This window comes from Gouania willdenowi, chromosome 6 (genome assembly GCF_900634775.1).
Source record: "Gouania willdenowi chromosome 6, fGouWil2.1, whole genome shotgun sequence".
In the NCBI taxonomy this organism is placed as follows: Eukaryota; Metazoa; Chordata; class Actinopteri; order Blenniiformes; family Gobiesocidae; genus Gouania; species Gouania willdenowi.
The window spans coordinates 68623610-68643993 of record NC_041049.1 but is presented as its reverse complement, the minus strand read 5'-3'; the positions used below and the strand labels follow the sequence as shown (position 1 = coordinate 68643993).

The window sequence follows — 20384 nt, the reverse complement described above, 5'->3', positions numbered from 1 at the left end:
TCCGGTCAAACAGACATCACGTCAAGGAGAAATTCGTTCCACACGCATGCAGACCTTTCTTGCATTATAGATAGATATATAGATATAAGATAATCATCTTAACCACCAGATGTGTAAAGAGTACTGATATATTCTACTCAAGTAGAAGTACTATTACTTGATTTAAATTGTACTCAAGTGCAACTAAGTCATACATAAAATACTCAAATACAAGTAAAAATTAGCTCAGTTAATTATTACTCAAAGTAATATTTGCCATTTTTTGGTAATAAATATTGCCACGTTCCCTTGCGTACAGTAAACATCTCATGTAGAAACTTAAAAAAAAAATCTTGCAATTGGAACTTGATTTATTTTTTCACAAAGGCATCTGTATAAAAGAGAAAATTGGTACAATTCTTTAAAAAAACAAACAATTATGAACTCTAAAACTGAGATAATAACTGGCATTCAATTCTGTTTTGGGCGCCGTACATTAGGGGTGTCTCGTTCCGATATCAACCAGGAAACAAATATGGGATTTTATCAGACTGCATCTAAAATCACAGGTATAAGCGCTTGTTTTTGTTCCCACCATATACTGACAGTAAAAAATAACTGAAGTGAACTTTAACATTCCACCCTACAAAATAAGTAATAAAAATATGTATGATTTGTGCCAGTATTGCATTGGATCAATACCGGTAGTAAAGTTGTATTGGGACATCCCTAAACGCATCTGTGTAAATGCACCAATTTAACCACTTTATAAATGGGGATTGTTTCTATTTAAATTAGTAAGAATGGTGGGGGGGGGGGGCCCCAAAGTGATCCTGGACAAGCCCCCAATTTATGTTATGCGCCCGTCTGGGAGGTAGGTAACGTAACCATATGAAGGGCAAAGGTGTTTGTCCCCAGTACCCAAATAAATGATCAAAAACAAAGATATGGGATCCTGGAAATATAATAAAACAAAAGAAATGATAAAACTTCTCTCCATTTCCTCAGTGAAGGCTGAAGCTCTGAGCAGCTTCTCCTGCACCCCATGAACCCAAAGTCAGAAGAAGAATGGGACAATTATTCCACGATGGAAAAGATCCTGATTATCAGAGCAGAATGATTTAGTTGATTTTAGTTAGTCACACAGATGAGCACTCAGCAGTTGTTTCTATTATATAATATCATTTTCCAAGTAAGGGGTTACATAACTGAAGGTTAAGAATTGGCTGTGAGGTGATTCTAATCAGAGTTTTGCTCTAAAATCTCATGTCTAATAAGCACCAAAGGATTTAATGCAGGGGTCACCAACATGGGGCCTGTGGGCACCAGATAGCCCACGTGGCCCATGTGAGGGGCCCTCAGGCCTGTTCTAACAGTAGCACGAGTCAACAATGAGCTCCATCATAAATCAGATTTATTTGCCAGGCTTCAAACTTACAAAGGTTAAGATGACAGTCAATGCGTTAGTAGAGTTAAATTAAATACTGCTATTATACACTATTATACATAACTTTTAAAAATGTAAAATACATGTTACTTCTTTGCCATTGGTTAAAGTTGTTGGTTAGTGGTTAATAAAAGAAATACATAATGATTTCTTATGAAATGTAATAAAAAAAGAAATGAAACAATTGCATAAATTAAGGAAAATAAAGTTGCATGTTAAAATCTAAATGATCCTATAATTACGACTAGTTTTCCTTCATTATTCTACCCTTTAATTAAAGTGAAATTATATAATTTTGTATTTAATAAATACATATCACAATGGTTGCCCTTCTGATGATTCAGTATTTTTGAAGTCATATTATCTCTATCTGGTTTACTTTACTAGTAGGCTTGGGCAATATGTGGACATTTGAGATTTATCAAGTTTTGTATTTTGGTGATATAAAAAATGACATTATTGCTTATATTGGTATATTTTATTTTGTACTCGTTTTAGGAGTCACTGTTTTCTCTACCTTTCACAACAACATGAAAAACAAAGCTAGATGGATTACCGAGTGCGTCCCAACCCAGCCCCTCCCCTAAACAAGCCAGCCTACAGAACTCACTCACACGTGCTGTCCCATACAGGAGAAAAAGCCAAAAGTGGCACATATTGTGCAGCTGTTTTTTAATAAATGTCCCATTTTTCCTCTTTTTGTGCATTTTGTTGTCATTTGTATTTTTTTTGTTCTTTTGTGTATTTGTATGTTTTTTTGTATATTTTTGTTGTTTTTTGTGTATTTCTCTTTTTTGTGTTTGTAGTTTTTTTTAATTTATTTTTAATGTTCTTTCATGTAATTCTCTGATTATTTGTATGTTTTTGTAGTTTATTGAATGTGGTTTTTTTTTTTTTGCTCTTTTGTGTATTTCTGTGTTCATTTGTATGTTTTTGTAGTTTTCTGTGTGTATTTTTGTTGTCCCATTGTGCATTTATTCTTCCTTTGTGTATTTGTTGTCCCATAAATATTTCTGTTTGTTTTTTTTTTGTTTCCTAGTAATTTTTTGCTGTCATTTTGTGCATTACGTTTGGGGACTGCTTGTTGCCCATGTTTGTGAGACACACATTTCTTTATTTTTAATTGTTAATCATTCATAAAGCACCGTGATGTTATTTTAACCTGCGTGACTTTTTGCATCAGCAAATTTAACCCAGAATTGTCTTTCTGCTCAGATGTTATTGAGCTAAAAATATCAAGATTTATATCGTCTATCGCCATTTTGAGATATTAATTTTGGTCGATATTGCACTAGACACAGGCAACAATCCCAGTTTACCCAGTGCATGTTTCCATTCCCATGCAGATATTTTCACAAGCAGTGCAGTGGTTTTCCAGTGGTTTTATTGCAGGTACTCCAGTGTTGTATGATTCATTTTACTTTTACATGCTTACTTCAAATCCTCTTATTAGCGCTACACAATCTGTGATGGTGTGTTCAGAAACTCCCAGTTACCCATAATTCATTTTAATGGACTGGGGTGGAAACTGGAGTATTCAGAGGAAACACATGCACTTTTGGGGATAACATGGAAAAGCTGTAAACAAAAACCAGTAGAGCCAAGCCTTTGTTGTGGTGGAAGAGTAGTTAAAGTTCCTCAACTTCACTTGGTTTCTACTGCTGACTCTACTCGGCATCTGGTCGGCAAAGCGCTCCTTATCTGCCTACTCCATTTCCTGCTTTGGTGCTTGATGCCATAATCACATCTGCATCTGCCTCGTTGGTTTGTAGTACAGGAACTCTACTGGGAACACGCACTGGTGTAGTGGAACTTCAATCTAAAGGCAGCTGTTGAAAACATTTCCACTCTCCTTAGATTGGGGGATGGGGGGTTGTTTCAGAGTCCATGTGTGCATCATGTGCTTCAGAGAAAGCTGTGACTGACTGACTGACTGACTGACTGACTGACATAAGCAATGCAGTGAAAGCCAATGGGGAATTGGGAAATAGTGACGTTATTGACTTCCTGTTTTGGTTTTGGCTCAGCAGTCCTGCATGTGTACGCAGATTAGAACAGCACTGGCACTCAAACACTTTCTTGAGATATTATTTTGTGTGTGTGTGTGTGTGTGTGTGTGTGTGTGTGTGTGTGTGTGTGTGTGTGTGTGTGTGTGTGTGTGTGTGTGTGTGTGTGTGTGTGTGTGTGTGTGTGTGTGTGTGTGTGTGTGTGTGTGTGTGTGTGTGTGTGTGTGTGTGTGTGTGTGTGTGTGTGTGTGTGTGTGTGAGATCCTGGATTCGTGTTGCACTACTTTGAATCCCATAGTGAATGTGCACAATTCTAAGTACGGTGTCCTCCCTGGAGGAACGGAATGATAATTTCACGTTATCCGTGCAAAATGATCAACGTCGAGAAGCCAAATAATTTATGAAGAACAAAAACGTCTAAATGTACATGTTCTTCCAACCGGAAACGGCTGCAGAAAGAGTCAGAAGACGCTGATGGGAGGTACCAGAGCTTTAAGTTACAAAGTAGGCGTATCTGTCAGTAGTTACTTAATAATTAGCCACAGATGGATATTTGAAGAACACAGAGAGGATTCAATGATCATCAAGGATCTATATTTCTAGAACTTTCACTATTCTCGTTGGGCTGCCATTTTACATGACTATCAAAAATAGCAACATATCTATAAGTTGAAGCCCTTTCCTTACAGGGAAACTTCTCTTCACATTAAGTCTGAATGATTTTAGAAAATAGTCTAATTGCAATTTTTTTCCTCAATATTGCGATTTAATATGCCATTATTTTTTTTCAAGGGCCTCTTGTCATGTATTTTTCAATGAACACAAGCAAAAAAATCAATCTGTTTCATAATAAACACAATCAGATCTGTTTAAACTTTAAATAAATATAAAATATACATTTTAAAGCACAGATTACAACAATAAAGCAAACAAATGTGGCTTTACCTGTTCAACATATCTAACTAACTTCACGTTTCATGTAAACATGTGGATTGCACTTCTTAAACACTCTGAACTTAACAAGACAGGACAAGAAAAGAATGAAACTAAAACTTTGCTTAGAAAATCACGTTTCATGACATCACAAATGCTATTAATCGTTCAGACTTAAGTAAAATTTGACTTAATATGAACTGTGATAAGGATTATGGCCTCCATGATTAAATGAACCTGATCATCAGTAATTTTTACTTTTAAAATGCGGCTCTGCTGCATATCGAACCAGGCACTTTCTCAACCGCAGTAGTCAGCCAACCACCAGGGGGCGAACACATGACTATGGCTTCATTAAGATGCCTTAATAACAAGCAAGCAAGACTTCAGCGGCTCATCAGCTTCACGTTAATCGGTAAACTAGACTGATGAAAGCGATGTGTGTCGAGCGACCAACCTGCAGCGCTGCTTTTTATTTTTTAATTAGTTTGACTAGTGATAATACTTTAATTTAACGTAGAAGTGCGCAACAGTCAAGAAACCTGGACAGTTTTAGGGTTATTTTAGGTGGACACCCCATGAGTTGTCCCTACATTAGTTAGAATTAATTAATCCAGCGGACACTCAAGACAGAACATGTTGACAAAATGCTGTTTCTGGCTCAAAACCTTTAGGCTTAATGTTCTTAACTTTTATTTATAAGTATTGCACTCTTAACAGTGTGTATATAGTTGGCCCATAGTAAATTAAACATTTTTGGGTAAATTGTATTTGTATTTTCAATTGCCAAAAACATTGTAATTGTAGGAGTTCTTATTTTTCTTCCACAACTTGCTTTGTCCTAAATCTCCTCCGAGGCTATTAATGCAGCACTAATTACACGTATGTCATCTCATAGGGGCAATGTCAAGGATGTGCAGTCGACCTTTTTTGGAGCCAAAATGTCAAGGTCAAGGTCGCGTCAAGTGTCAAAAACTAAACATTTTCCATATCTCTATGAATATTTATCGTACAAGTTTGACACTTACATTTCTGAAAAGCTCATCTCAAGTGGAGTAATTTATTTTGTTGGACCGAAGCTGTACGACCTACCAGTAAAAAGATCGGTAAGTGGTCAAAGTTCATGACGTCACAATAAAATAAAATTTAAAAAAACCCTATAACGTGCCCACAAAGTGAGACAGTGCTCAGACTGTTACCATTGAACAACATTTCCTGGATACATTGAAATTTGTGATAATTGTTAATATCGTAATAATTGTTGATTAATGGAATCGTGAGGTTCCTTAGATGGAACACCCCTACTGCTCTGTAACCTCGTGCTACATGTCTGAGAGATTACACACACACACACACGGGTGGTTTTCTTGGTGAAACCTTTTCATTTCACACCAAACAAACTGTTTTTATTCTTCCACCCATGCGATGACGGTAACTCCTACCATTCCCTCCTGTTTCTCTATCCATCTGTTACCCCTGCTCATCTAGTGAAGGCGGTGGAAACTATCCCAGTTGCTTAGACTGCAGCAAGGCGAGGTACACACTGCGTGGGTAGTTGTTGGTTTATCACATTGCTGACATGCAGATAAATCATACGCACACTCCCACAATCTCTCCTATGGTCAATTGTGAGATAGAGAATGAAGTGAACCCATGCATATTTTTAGACTTGGCAAGAAGTAATTACCCCCACACACACTGGGGGAGCACATGCAAACTATTTAGAATAACATGCAGTTGCTTCCATACCACCATGTAGCCTCCATCTGTTTTTAATTACAATGATCTGACAGATCTTCAGAGACCAGCGTATTTTAGGATACATCGGCCCACACCGCATGGACCCTTGGATCCTTTCTGTGCAGTTTGCTTGTTCCTACCATGCTTGTGCTGGTTCTCCAGGTACTCAGGTATTTTCTCCCACTCTCCAAAAGCCTGTATTGTTTGTTAGCTGGAGTCTTTTTATATAAAAGTCTATTTATAAAAAGTCAGAAGGTTCCCGTAAAGCCTTGAAGCTGCACTTTTACTCTATTATATGACGGTTCTTCTTTTGGAATAATAGTGTAAAGATCTATCGACGTGTAGCATCAGAAAACTATTCATTCACTATTTAAAAACCACTTTAGAGCATAATGATGGAATGAACTAGTGATAACACACATTTTAAAGAATCTCATATTGTAAATAAGTGGAAGGAAACAGTATTTAATGCAGTGGTTTCTAACCTTTTTTGGATTGTGACCCTATTTTGATATCAAGAATTTCTGGCAACAGACATTTTTTTTTTTCTTCTAGAATTAGTTTCTGGTCATGTTTAAACTCAGATATTTATTTATTTTACTGCTTTTTAGTTAAACTAGATTTATATTTCACAAAGCGAAGTTTAAGATTGCGTTATTTTAATTAAAAAAAAGAAAAATATTCAAAATTTCAAAAATCTATTTGAATTTTTTTCGAAATTTCAGACGACCCCCATATGGAATCCCAGCCCCAAGGTTGAAAAACACTGATTTAGTGGCTCCTGAATGGATTTATTTCTATAGTTTTTATCATTTCCACTTTCTCTCTCCCTGTAGTGCCATAGCGTAAGTCTTGGGGTACACGTACCCCCATTTGAGAAACCCTGATTTAAGGAATGCTCAGCATGGCGTGACTGATTTCAGCGCTAAAGAATTACTACTCATTATGTCCAAAACATTCTGTTTTGCCATTTTGTTTATCATCAATCACACACAGCATTTTGTTCAGTCATCACGTATTCAAAAGATTTAACCTTGTTTTTTTTTTTTATCTCTTTTTAAAATGTAGTGCAATATTCACAGTGATCAGACTCCTCTTCAGCTCCTCCATTTTCTGTCATTTATTTAGAAAAAAACGACACCAGAAAAAATCCTCGAATTCCGCTCAGGCGGAAATGGCCTCTAGTGCAGAAAAACAAACAACACTGACTTCTACAGAAACAGAGGGCCACTGGCTAGAGATGACAAGCAATCCTTAAAAGGCTAAGAAAAAGAAAATGAACAGCTGAAATTTGTGAAACCTGAGCGAATGTGACAGGAAGTTGTCCGTGGACGAGTGTTAACAGAAAGCAGGGGATGTGAAAAGCATTTGCTGCTTCTTCTTCTGTCCAAAGTAGTTTGATATTAGACTTGTCGGGTAATAATAATTAGTAAATGTGGCTATTTTGGAAAATCTGACAGTCATCTCAACCCATTCACCACCTGGTAAAAGTTGGTTGTTGAATGGCTCTGGATATTTGCAGAGTAAAAATGTCTAAGTTCAAAGATCTCTTGGACCTCCAGTTTTCCATTTCAAATTAAAGTCGTTACTGTCGCATTTAACTTCCCCAAATCGTGCCATTGATGTAACACTTGTTTAAAATGTATTCATGCAATGCTTCAGAAGTGCTGAATGGTTGGGCACTTTCAAATCACGCACTACGAAATCTCATACCACAGCGGCTACGCAAGATTTTGCACGAGATTCGATATTGTCTGTTTTTTAACCTCATCTAAATAAACACTTGCAACACAATCAACCAATGTTTTACTGGGGAAAATATCGTGATATTTTCCCAAAACATGTAAGTAGCTGGGTTTCCATTCCTGATTTTCACAAAATAAAAGCAGTATTTTTTTAATGTCGACAAAGTATAATTGCGCTTTGAACGTTGCTTTGGGCAAGAGCCTCGTAACTCCCGTGAAATCTCATCCCGCGAGTCTTCGCTGCAGGAAGACGGACGTTCCAAACCTTCTTATAACACTCGTTTTCCTCTGTTGTTTCACGTCTAATGTGGCACTAATAATTTTAAAGTATAATGCTAAGAAATGTTTCAGTCTCCTCTTCTGTTTACACGTACCGTGTCATGTTTTCTCGGAGAGAAGTGGTCATGTGACCGTGTACGTCACTTCCTGTGATGTGTAATTGCGGAAAAAGTGTTGCCATAGCGATTTTTTTTGTCACATTTCATTATCGAAATGCCTGAAATTCTTCCTCATGAAAGCTTAAAAGCTTTTGATCGATACAGTATTTGAGTGTTTTTTCAAAATTCAGGTGTTTCATCACCAGTTTATCGTGCTATTAAGGTGTTTACTGTTTATTCCTTGTCATGTAGCTTTTTCTGCTTCTGAAAGTGAATTCTGTCATTTTCGTTTGTATTCCATCATCGCAGAAAATCAGAGACCCTATTGCACTTATTACCCTTTTTTTTTTCCTTAAAAACTGTCCGTGCTTTCAAAATTTAAAGCAGCACTTTTTCCAGGCCAAGTCTGTGAAATCATTTCTTCAAATGTCTATTACAGTTGGTTTTGCCAAATCTCATCTTTCTGGAGATAAAAGGTAACTTCTCTATTTATGTTGATGTCGTGAGAAGCGGACATAAGCTGGTCTTTGCTCCGTCAGGTGCAGACCTCCCTCGTCCCTTGAATGCTAAATCCTCCGCCCTCCTGTTACTGAAAACGCTGGCTTTCCTGAGCCTAGACAGTGGTGTCCTGTCTTTGGGCCCGGTGCTCGCCACTGACAGTTTTTGTGTTCCCAAAGACTCCCAGAAACTTGACTTCCTGTCTCCCATGAATCCCTGCCATTGCTGTGCCTTTGCAGAGAAGAGGATCCCTGTGTTCAAAGGTTTCATTGCATCCTCTGTTGCCTTTTGAAGATTCACTGGGTGCTGACGGCTGCTGCTCTCTCATCATTATAGGAACAAACCAATGGCCCATCCTGTCCGTCTGATTGAATATTTACAATCTTAATAATACCGTTATTGTCATTTCATGGGTTTATTACTTTACGGCCTTTACTATTACAGTCAAAGTTACCTTATAGAAACATAACCATCAGGATTACTGGCAGGGGTGAACTGGGACAAAATTTCAGCCTTGGCATTTTCTGTCCAGACCAGCCCACTACGTTACCAGCGACATCATGTGGAAGCTGTTATTAAGTCAGTGTTGCTCAACATGTGGCTCTTTATGTCTTAATTTTAATCATTATTTCCCCAGAAAACCTTAAAGGGGAAACATTTGAACCCCCATCAAATTTTTGTTCTTTTCTTAAAATAACTCATCCAAATTAGCTAACTTTTGCCCCATTAATACCACTCCTTTTGCCCTTTTTCACTATTGTTTGTCACTTTGCCCATTAAAGCTACCCTTTGCCATTACCTACCACCTGGTTTCTTTTTATTTGCCCATTTTTTGGCTACCCTTGACTGCTTTTGAGAAGAAGAACTGGGGCTTTCACTTTTATTTATCGTCTCATATGTTTACTCATACACGAAATTTGCTCTCTGCATTTGACCCATCCCTTGAGCAGCAGTGGGCAGCCATGGTGTGGCGCTCAGGGAGCAGTTGGGGGTGAAGGAACTTGCTCAACATCTCACAATGATGGCCCGGGTGAGATTCAAAATGGCGACCTTCCGATTACAAGCCCACTGTCTTTGACCACTAGGCCACCACTTCACGTTGTCACATTTTTGCCACTTTTGGACCATTTTTTGGCTACCTGTCCTGCTACCATGTCAAGAAAACAAAAGCAGCAAACCAGACCGGGCCACTTTGGGTCGACCGCCCACCGGGAGGATGCCAGCTATGACGGAAGGCCAGTCCACCACTGCTTACTGGCAGAACACAACTGACATATTGGGTACGCCTGCTATTATAAAATAGTTTGCGCTGGCCTTTCCATTCTTGTTTTTTGTTTATCATCAGCTGCTTTATAGCATGGAGGCGCTAGGTGTAGCTATCTGAACTTCCATGATGCATGATCTTATTGTATATCTTGGAATGTGGGGCACTGGTTGAAATTGCCACGTGCAAGATTGTTTTTAACTACATCACAAACATGGCGTTTGTTGACAAATGGTCGTGTGACCACTAGGTTTTAGGCGGAATCTGCTTCTGCTACTACTTTCTATCTGGCCTCCTTCTACTCTTAAACATGTTCATAAATGATTCCTTACCCCTTTAGCACCGAAGGACTATCTGTAATATTACGTGAATATCTGTAAAAGTCACAATTTTCTATTAGCTCTGTCTGCTAGCATAGCATCTCTTCTTCACTGCTAGAATATCTGCATGCCAACCGACCACTGGGATACCAGCGCCCTCTGCTGGTCCAAACAAATATCTGACGTAAATCAGTGCAATGACGTTTTTTTTTATTTTATTTTTTTAAGTCTAATTGTTAAGGCACAAAATACATTTTGTGCCTTAACAATTAGTACATTCAAGATCTGTTATGCAGTTTTGCATTGTTTACTATAGAACCAGAATTTAAATTAATAGGCTTCTTCTTCCTTTGTATTATTCCTTTATTTATTTAATTCAAGATTTATTTTTAGTTAAATTGCATTGTTTTGAATAGTTTATCAAGGGATTCTTTTGACAATGAAAAATAAATGGAAAATAGTACAGTATTTTCTAAAAAATAAAGTAATATTTTTCAGTCATCATTTTACTACAGTCACATTTTGTAAAATAAATTGTGAGAGAATCGTATCGTGAAGCCAGTATCATGAATCGAATTGTATCGGGAGTTGAGTGAATCGTTACATCCCTAGTAATATTTAAGAAGAGGTTTTTCGTCATTCAATTTCTTGTGTTTCTTGGCCAGACAAAGAAGACAGTGATTCACATGCTGTCGTTATCATTCTGGTTTGTTTATCGTGACACATCTTTACTCAGCGAGACATTACATTTCAGCTGTATTTGTGTGTTTCTCTTACTGACTTATGTGCTCAGTGTATTTTAACAGATCATGTCTCAATAGGTCATTCCTTGAAAAATCCTCTGTTTGTACATTATGGTTGTGTTAGGCTATTGACTCTATCAGATCAATTGTGGTTACTATGGCAACAATCATTACTAATCGTATTTTTGTTGTCGTGATGATCACCCATTTTCCCGATACTCTAATCAACAGAACAGAAACAAATATTCTCTGACAAACTAAAGCATGAGGTTGTGACTGTGGGAGAATACTAAAGTGGATAAAAAAGAAGGTGCTTATATTCTAAGACAGTGGTTCCCAAACATTTTTGGCTCAAGTACCCCCTTCCTTTTATTTCTGTACCAGTTACCCCCTCTGTCCGACACAAAATTTTGCATAGAAAACTGTTTAAAAACAACTATAGAGCATAATGATGGGATGAACGAGTGTTAACACACATTTGAAAAAATGTTTAAAAAACAGTATTTACAGCAGTGGGTGCAAAGCTTTTTTTCGATCGTGACCCCATTTTGATATCAAGAATTTCTGGCGACCGCAAAAACATTATTTTTTTTTCTTCTAAAATTCGTTTTTTGATCATGTTTGAGCTCAGATTTTTATTTATTTTTTACTGCGACCCCATTTAAACTCCAGGCGACCCCACATGGGGTCTATAGTTTCTATAGTTTTTATCATTTCCGGTCATCTCACACCTGTGATACCCTCTAGGGGTACACGGACCCCCATTTGAGAAACACTGTTCTAAGGTACAGCAGCTTTTATTACAATGGTGCCACAAATCGTGATTGTCTGATTATTTTTGATATTTTGTGAATAATTGTTGTTTTAAATGTTTTTGGGGTCATTTCGTGCATGTTTTGGGGTCTGCACGTTGCCCATGTCTAGTGTTGTACATTATTCCCTTACCGTGACCTCAACCACTTCATTCACAAGCTGTCAATATTCAGATTTACAGTCACTAATATGAAATAATGAGCTCTTTAGCTTTTACTGGCCCATGCATGCAGGGTCTTCCTGGTAGCAAACCAGTGACCAGCCCCACTGGGTTCTATCCCAGTGCTCTGCAGCAACAGAAGTGCTTCACTGTCTCATGCTATTAAAAGATTCAGTGTTTAGCCCCAATCAATATGTCAGCACGGTGTCATCAACAGGAGTTCACAGACCTGTTTTCTTTACCTCTAAACTATATTCATATATCCATTAACAAAGATAGTCTATTATGCTGACTCATCCCGCTGCCTTTACCTCGGCTCTGCAGCAGTAGAATGGTTCTGTCACTTTTTTCTAACTAATGTAGTGAAAATTATGTTCTCGTACACCTTAGACTAAAATAAAGGTTCCAGAGAGCGGGGACCCCCACTGTACCTAAAGGTGGTTGAACACAGGCATGAACATTGAAGAACAGTCATGTGGAGACAGGACCATCTATAAGGCGGGATAAAGGGGAGAGATTTTGGGGGTCCATCCATGAAGTCAGTAAAATGATGGTCCATTGTTCTATGAATCTGTGATAATCACATTTATTTATTCATCTGAATAATATCCTCTGTTATCCAGGAACCTTTATTATTATAGTCATCTTAAAGATGGAAACCCTTGTTTTAATCAAAAATAAAATGGTTTAAAAGTGACCAAAAATGATGGAAAATGTGATGAAACCACAGAGTCAAAGTGTCAGTATTGGAACAATCAGTTTAAACGAGCAAATAATGGGCAAGAAAAATCGTGAACGTGGTTAAATTGTCAAAAAAAAAAAAAAAAAAGCATGAAATCTGGTGAAAAGGATTTCAAGGTGACATTAATGGGTTAACATATGTAATGTTAGGTGGGAAAAGTGGTGGAAAGGGTTTAACTGTGCTGAAAATGTCTTGAATATGGAAAAAATGTGCAGAAAAGGTATTAACATTTGATATAAAAGTGGCATAAATGGGAGTAATGTAGCAAAAATGCATTAAAAGGAGCAAAAATGTGGCAAGTTTGGTGTAGTTGCAGAAAAAGGGTAAAAAAAAAATAAGCAAAAATGGCTCAAATTCTTCAAAAAATAATCTTAGTTTCTTAAAGTCATCTGGCGTCCCCCCTCCCAGACCCCAAGGTTGAGAACCCCTTCCTTAGTCGACTCCCACCACATATGCAAAGTCGTGGATGTATCAAGTAGTTTAGAGTTGGGTTTCACTTCCTTCCTCTGTGACCCTTCCATTAGGACAGGACAACATTGGTGACGTGTGTCTTGTTTCAGGCGACCAGGCAGTTTCTGGAGGAAATCAACAAGTGGACCAGTCTGCATGGAGTGTCGCCGCTGTCCAGGGAGTTGGCCGTCAAGTTCCTCATGGCTCGCAAGTTTGATGTTCTCCGAGCCATCGACCTGTTCCACTCATACAGGGTAAGCAGACGTTAGGGGAGGACGCTACTGTGATTCATATTTAGGGTGTTTGATTGTCTTTATAAAGCATGGGACGCCTGCTTTTACAGTAGATTCATATTATCTGACTTTTGTTGGATGGGCGGGAGGCCTGGGCGATATATCGATGTCAGTGATATATCGATGTCAGTGATATATCGATGTCAGTGATATATCGATGTCAGTGATATATCGATATCAGTGATATATTGATATCAGTGATATATCACACGATCGCCTAAAACTATAACATTTTATTTAATTTTTTGGGGATTTTGCTTTGTTAGCCGCTACAACACTACACACTAGCCATTCTATCTACAGTATGCATGTTAATACAGGCACTCTGGATCACTTTTCAGACAAATATTGAAGCCTTTGTGAGCAAAGTTATTAATGCCGACCAAAGTTTTACAGACATAATTACTAGGGATGTGAATCTTTGGGTGTCTCACGATTCAATTCCGATTCTTAGGGTCACGATTCGATTAAAAATTGATTCTCGTTTTAACTGATTCTCGATTCAAAAATTGATACAATGCACACTGTGTTAAGGCAAACGATGGCATCAAAACAATACAGTTTGTATAAGATAATTTTAAATGAACTGATTCCAATGATGTAATCACACAAAGGCAAACTCAAGACAAAAGGCAACATTTATTCATGCTAAACAAATCTAATCTGCATAACTTGTTAGTAACAATTTAGTAGAATAAAAAGGCCACAATAGTGTTTATTCTATTAATGCCGTTTATTGTTAACGGGTGGAAAAGATGTTAGATGAGCATGTACAGTGTCTGAGGCTTAAAAATGACTCGGCATGTTAGAAATAGATTCATCAATGTTTCCATGTACCCCCTACAATGTGTCCAAGTACCCCTTGGGGTACACATACCCCTGGTCTATGTAATACATTGTAAGTTGGGGTCGCTGTTGTCTCCATTTGGGATCGTGTCATAGACTCTAAAGGTCTGGGTGAGTTTGTGTGTTTTGGCCCAACACTGTTGCCGTAGTAATCAGAAGCCCATGGCCTACTAGTCTCTACTAATACTAATACTAATACTGAGTATGTTTAAGTGTACTGTGTGATAACACTCCTAAATAAGACTGTTTGTGAAAGTTAAGCATAAATGGTGTGTCATATAAATCACCGCATATCGCTTTAAATGTTAGCATGAGCATATACATTGGTTTTCCCATAGATGTTAGCATGAAGCTAGCTGACTTTTTGTATAGTGGTATTTTCTATTTATAAGAACACTAATATGTATTTGTATGTTCAGTTTACAGTGTTTCCAGAGTAAAGACTCTAAGCGGATCTTCTGAATCAGAGTTTTTCTTGAAAAAAATGAAAATAAAAAATAGATTTTTGAAGTTTATGAATTGATTAGAATCACAATTCTTATGTGAATCGATTTTTTTTTTTCCCACCCCCAATAATTACATCATACAAACATGATATATTGTATAATTACTGTATATATTGAAACAATGAATTGGTGTATAAACATGATATTTTGTAACAATACTTCATATATTATTGCCTTATGGATGCAAGTTTCACCAAAGTAGATGTTTTTCAAGCTGAATATGTTGCAATCCTAATTAGTAGTTAATTATAACATATTCAATCATGAAAGGAAATCACAGCAGCATAGTAGGAAAAACAACAGTGGAAATATGAACATACTACATGTAAAATATTATTATTTCACTGTGGTGCGTCTTCGATGTAAGACAGATGGGGATCTTTAAGCATGCGGTGTTTTTCCGACAGCATTAATCCAAACACGGCGTATTTTATTGTCTTAAAACTTGGATCGAGATATTTACCTTTTACCTGTTTTATTTACTGCAACCATAAGCTACGCAAAAATATGGGAAAGCAGGCTGAATGCTCCGTTCCATCAATCGCAGAGGCAGTTAATCTGGATGACATCATCAACCCATGATGCTTTGCGGGCCATTCAAGATGGTGGCCCCCTGATTCTTTAGCCTAAAGAAGGCAATAAAAGGTTTATTGGTCCAGTTTTCTTCAGTGTTCAACTGACACTTTTGGGGCCAAACTTGTAAAAACAGTTGAGGCTCTTTTTAAATCAGTCTTGTAACTCAAACTTTTTGGAAGTGAAGCATCCTTTTTACTCCATTTATTTCTGTGTTTGGATCCACTTTTTAATCCATCAGCCTTTGAAGAAAATGAACAAAGCTGATGCTTTGATTGGCTGATGGCTAAACTTCTCATTCCAGTCCAACTTCTGTCTACATTAATTCTTTAGTGCTGCATTCAGTTTGATATCAACTGATGTGTAATCGTTACATGTCCTGTAATCACTCTAATCAATTCTGGTGAATCTCTCATTTAACTCAAATATAGTCAAACTCAATGTTTTAAGCCTTGATCGTCCTTTGATGAACTCTGTTTATTAGTTTAAATATTCAACCCTTTACTTAGCCATAAGTTGCTCTTATATACAAGTTGATTAACTTAAAAGTCAAAATTTTCCAGAACTTGAAAGGTTGGATGACTGGCTACTTGTACTTCTTGATAACAGTTATATTAAAGTGCTACAGTATATGAATGAAGTTTATTTTGAAACAATAGGACTTCATCATTCTTAGCATGTTATAACTTAATTCTATTAACTTGTGTTATTGCTAAATGTGTTTTAAGTTACTCAAAAAGGAAGACCATGTTACACCAACGTCACATAATTAAGTTAGTAGAACTTTTTCTATCACTTTGAGTAGAAACTACTTAATCTATTTGGGAGGAAATTGCAACTTATTGAATAACATGATCTATAAGTCTTCTACATCTACAGCTTATGGCAAATATTAGTGATTTTTGTATTTGAAAAAAATTCGCATAACTCATATGTCGGATCATAACACTTCCCTCTCTGTCATCTGTTTATGGTGTACCTTATAGCGTTTTATTTCATTGTATTTGGCAATTGAAAATTGTTCTCGTAGTTCTTATTATTTTTCTTTTGCCACTTGCTTTGCTTAATGACACGTATGTTATCTCATAGGGCTCATAATGTCAAGGATGTGCAGTCGACCTTTTTTGGAACCAAAATGTCAAGGTTGCATCAAGTGTCAGAAACCAAAATTCGTACAAGTTGGATGCTTACATTTATGAAAAGCTCATCTCAAGTGGAGTGTTTTATTTCATTGGACCAAAGCTGTACGACCTACGAGAAAAAAGATGGGTAGGAGTCAAAGTTCATGACGTCTTTCCCTATACAGTAACTTGGACACTGGTACCATTGAACAATATTTCCTTTCAATGTGTGACCTTGACTTTTGCTTAAGGTCATATATTAGGTCAAGAACTCCTCAGATAAGTGAACAAAGTGAGGCCTCAACGCTCTCAGGAAGACGAAAAAAAAAAATACTTTTTCCCTGTAACTTGGCCACAAATTGAGATACAGGGCTCAGACTGGTACCATTGAACAACATTTCCTTTCAATGTGTGACCTTGACTTTCGCTCAAGGCCATATTTAAGGTCAACGTCAATTTTCTGTTTTTCCTGCATTATTACTGTCAATTAAATTAGTAAAAAGAACAAACTTGTCAGCAAATCCAGATACAGGTTATTTTTGTCAATTTTTTTCAATTTGTAACGACTTGCCTAGTTAGTCCAATATTTTCACCGGTTGCATTTTGTATATGTTGTGTATTCATAATATATTCTTTTCTGTTACAAACCATGGAGCTGCATCCCAGCTTCATTATAACCACAATGACTGTAAATAATTTTATATTCTAATAAATATCATAATGGGAGAAGCAACAATTAGGAAAAGTCACTTTTTTCCATGGTTTTCCTTAAAAACTCCTCGGTCCTCCTTCCGGTCTCTCCTCACTCCAGTCGTTCCCTGTTATTCTGCTATAAATATCATGCACGTCATCAGGTGACTGCACAGCCAGCTGCAACAGATAAATGATGCACTTCAGTGAATGGGAAAAACTCCTAGTTTGTCCCCTGGGACGAGGCTGAAAGCTTGAAGGAAAACTACCAGGCTTCTTTGCACTCATTGAACTGTAGATGTGTTGGATTAGGCCAGAGATTCCCAACCTTTTTATGGTTGTAATCACAAATTTCTGGGGAGCACAGATCATTTTTTTTTTTCTTTCTAGAATTAGTTTTTTATCGTGTGTGTGTTGCCATGTTATGAATTTTATTTGAGCTAGATTTATATTTGATAAAGTTGGTGACATTTTACTTGAAGTTTTATACATACGGCTGACATTACGCTGTCATTAGCATGAATAATGTGTCAACATTTTGCCGTTTTGCCTAATCTCACCTGGATTAAAGTCCTTTCAGAGCCAAAAAAAAAAACCTTCTCAATGAAGACAATAGTGTATTAAATTCTATACAGTTAAAATTATATAGAATAATGTTTGATTTGATTTATATTTATATATTATAAACAGTTTAAAATAAAATAAATCAACATCAAGAAATGACAACAAAACGGTATCTTTCATCTTCAAATTTCTCAGTTTACATGAATACAATGTTATATAAAGAAGGTTTTCTTTTTATTTAATGTATTTGAAGAGCTAATAATAAAAAAAAAGTAACTTGAATTTGATAATGCATGATCATGTTGGTCAACACATGCTAATTGATCATTTCTTGGCACACATAAAACATGCATATTTAACCTGTACATTGGTGGTTAAATGAATCTGTTCCCACACAATTAAAATCAATATTTTCTTCCAGAATAGTGTTTTTGTTGGTTTAGTTTCTTACCAGGGATTTAAAACTTGATGTATCTTGAATCTAGATATGTCATCCAACCCTACTGTGCATATATTTTCTCTGATTTCCTCCTTCAGGCTAAAAACAAACACGTTTGACTCGTGTGTGTGATAATTCTAGATTTGAGTTTTGCCAGTAAAACATTGACCTGAAATGACTCTTTCTAAGTTTGACCTGAGGAATGGGTTCAAAGCTCCCACGCAGCCTCCTGAGCTGCTCCTAAACCAGAGGAGGATTGAGGGGCTGTGGGGAGGGAGTGCAGTGAAAAGTGAGCCGTGGATTCTCTATTGTTCGTCGGCAGGATTTCACCTCAAAGTGACGGCGCGGTATAGCTCCCCTGCTGCCTGACCCAGCTGGCTCTGATCTCTCTCTTCCTCAGGAAACGCGTCTTAAGGAGGGAATCGTGCGACTTCAGCCTCAGGAGGAGCCGCTGCGCTCGGAGCTGCTCAGTGGAAAGTTCACCGTGTTGGTGAGTTTGGTATTAAAGACAATGCTTATCTTTAAATACTTACTGTACAACAGGGATGGGCAACTTCAGTCACAGTGGGGCCACAAACATATGATTGTCTGATCTGAGGGCCACATTATCAATATTCATGTCAGCATTTATAGAATAATGACAACCAATCTGAGCATTAACAGGAAAAAACAAAGGGATTTCTATCAGTTTGTTCTCTTTTTTGTCGTTGTTTATTTGTTGTTTTGGGAATTTCTCCTTTTTGTTTTTTATTGTTAGTTAGTTAGTTTATTTCTTCGGTCATTGTGAACATCCAGATCTAAGGTCATTCAAAGATCCCACACATTACACGACAGGAAAAAAAAAAAAAAAAAAAAAAAATATGTATACATTAAGATTGTTTGTTGTCAATCTGTGCACAATATGTGTAATTGTGTTGCGTTGTGTGCGTCTTTGAAGTCATTTTGTATGTATATGCATGTATGCGTGGTTGTTTTGTGTGTTAAGGTGGTTGTTTAGTGTTTCTGATGTTCCATTGTATGTTTTATTAGTCATTTTTGTGCATTTTTTGAAACTTTATTGTATTATTGTTGTTGCTTTGTGTGTTTGTGTTGACATTCTGGGCATTTTGCTGTTGTTTTGTAATTTTTGTTTTTCTTTATTTACTTTCATTTGCTTCCAATTTCTTGAAATTCAATTTTTGGTTGATTTGTCTCAGGGGGGCCGCACAGAATTAGGCCGAGAGCCACATGTGGCCCACAGGTCGCCAGTTGCCCATGTCTGCTTAACAAGGACAGGGATGTTCCTCTGCTTTTATCTATTGTAAACAAAGTCAATACTTCAGCCATAACAGGTCACATAAACAGGGCTGATTATCTTTATCACTGTGACCCTGGGTAATGGCTTTAGTGCTTCCTGGTCTGTTTGAACTATGGTACTTACTGTTAACATGCAGTAGACCAATGGTTCACAACTAGTTTAGCTCTGGGACTTACTAACGTTCATTGATATCAAGCCAAGACCGAGGAAAATGTCTAAACTCTCAAACTTGTACTGAGAACTCAGCTGTGATAATACACAATACATTATACGGCAAAACTTTAATGAAATGTTTTTGTCAACAGGTGATGACGATAGGGAGAAGTTTTTCCTTTTCTGCTGTTTTTAATGGAAAAATGTATCTTCAAAACTGTGATTGTAGGGTTTATCTAAAAGGTGAAAAAATTAGGCTAAAAAAAGGATTTCAAAAACATTAAAACATATATACGATGATGCGTGCAACCCACTAAAATTCCCAATTTTAATTACGTATTCAAGAAAAATTAGTATAATAAATTAAACGTGGTAAAATACATTTAATTGAGTTGGAAGGGTTTATAAATATTTTACATTTTTTTTATTATGATATTTGTGTCTAAAATGGCATTATTGCACTCGGTTTAATCTCCATCCTCACCCTCCTCAATAGACTCTCCCCCCTTCACTGGTCCCACTCCTACCACTAAGGTCGCACTCAGTTCATCCAACTCAAAACTCACTTCCCAGCATAACCTGGTCTGCATACTTCCACCTACGCCCCTCTCTCACTCCTCACTCCACTGCCGTCATGGTTCACAGCCTCGTTACTTCCCAGATGGATTTTTGTAACTCATTCATT

The 20384-nt window shown here is 37.1% G+C and overlaps 1 protein-coding gene across 1 annotated transcript in view; it reads left to right on the top strand.

Moving 5' to 3' along the window:
• ptpn9a (protein tyrosine phosphatase non-receptor type 9a) overlaps positions 1-20384 on the top strand; it is a 42225-nt gene that overhangs the window by 1588 nt on the left and 20253 nt on the right. The window contains exons 2-3 of the mRNA XM_028449992.1: positions 13328-13471; positions 18650-18739. Of these exons, the coding sequence (XP_028305793.1) occupies positions 13328-13471; positions 18650-18739 (234 nt within the window). The remainder of the gene's footprint in view (positions 1-13327; positions 13472-18649; positions 18740-20384) is intronic.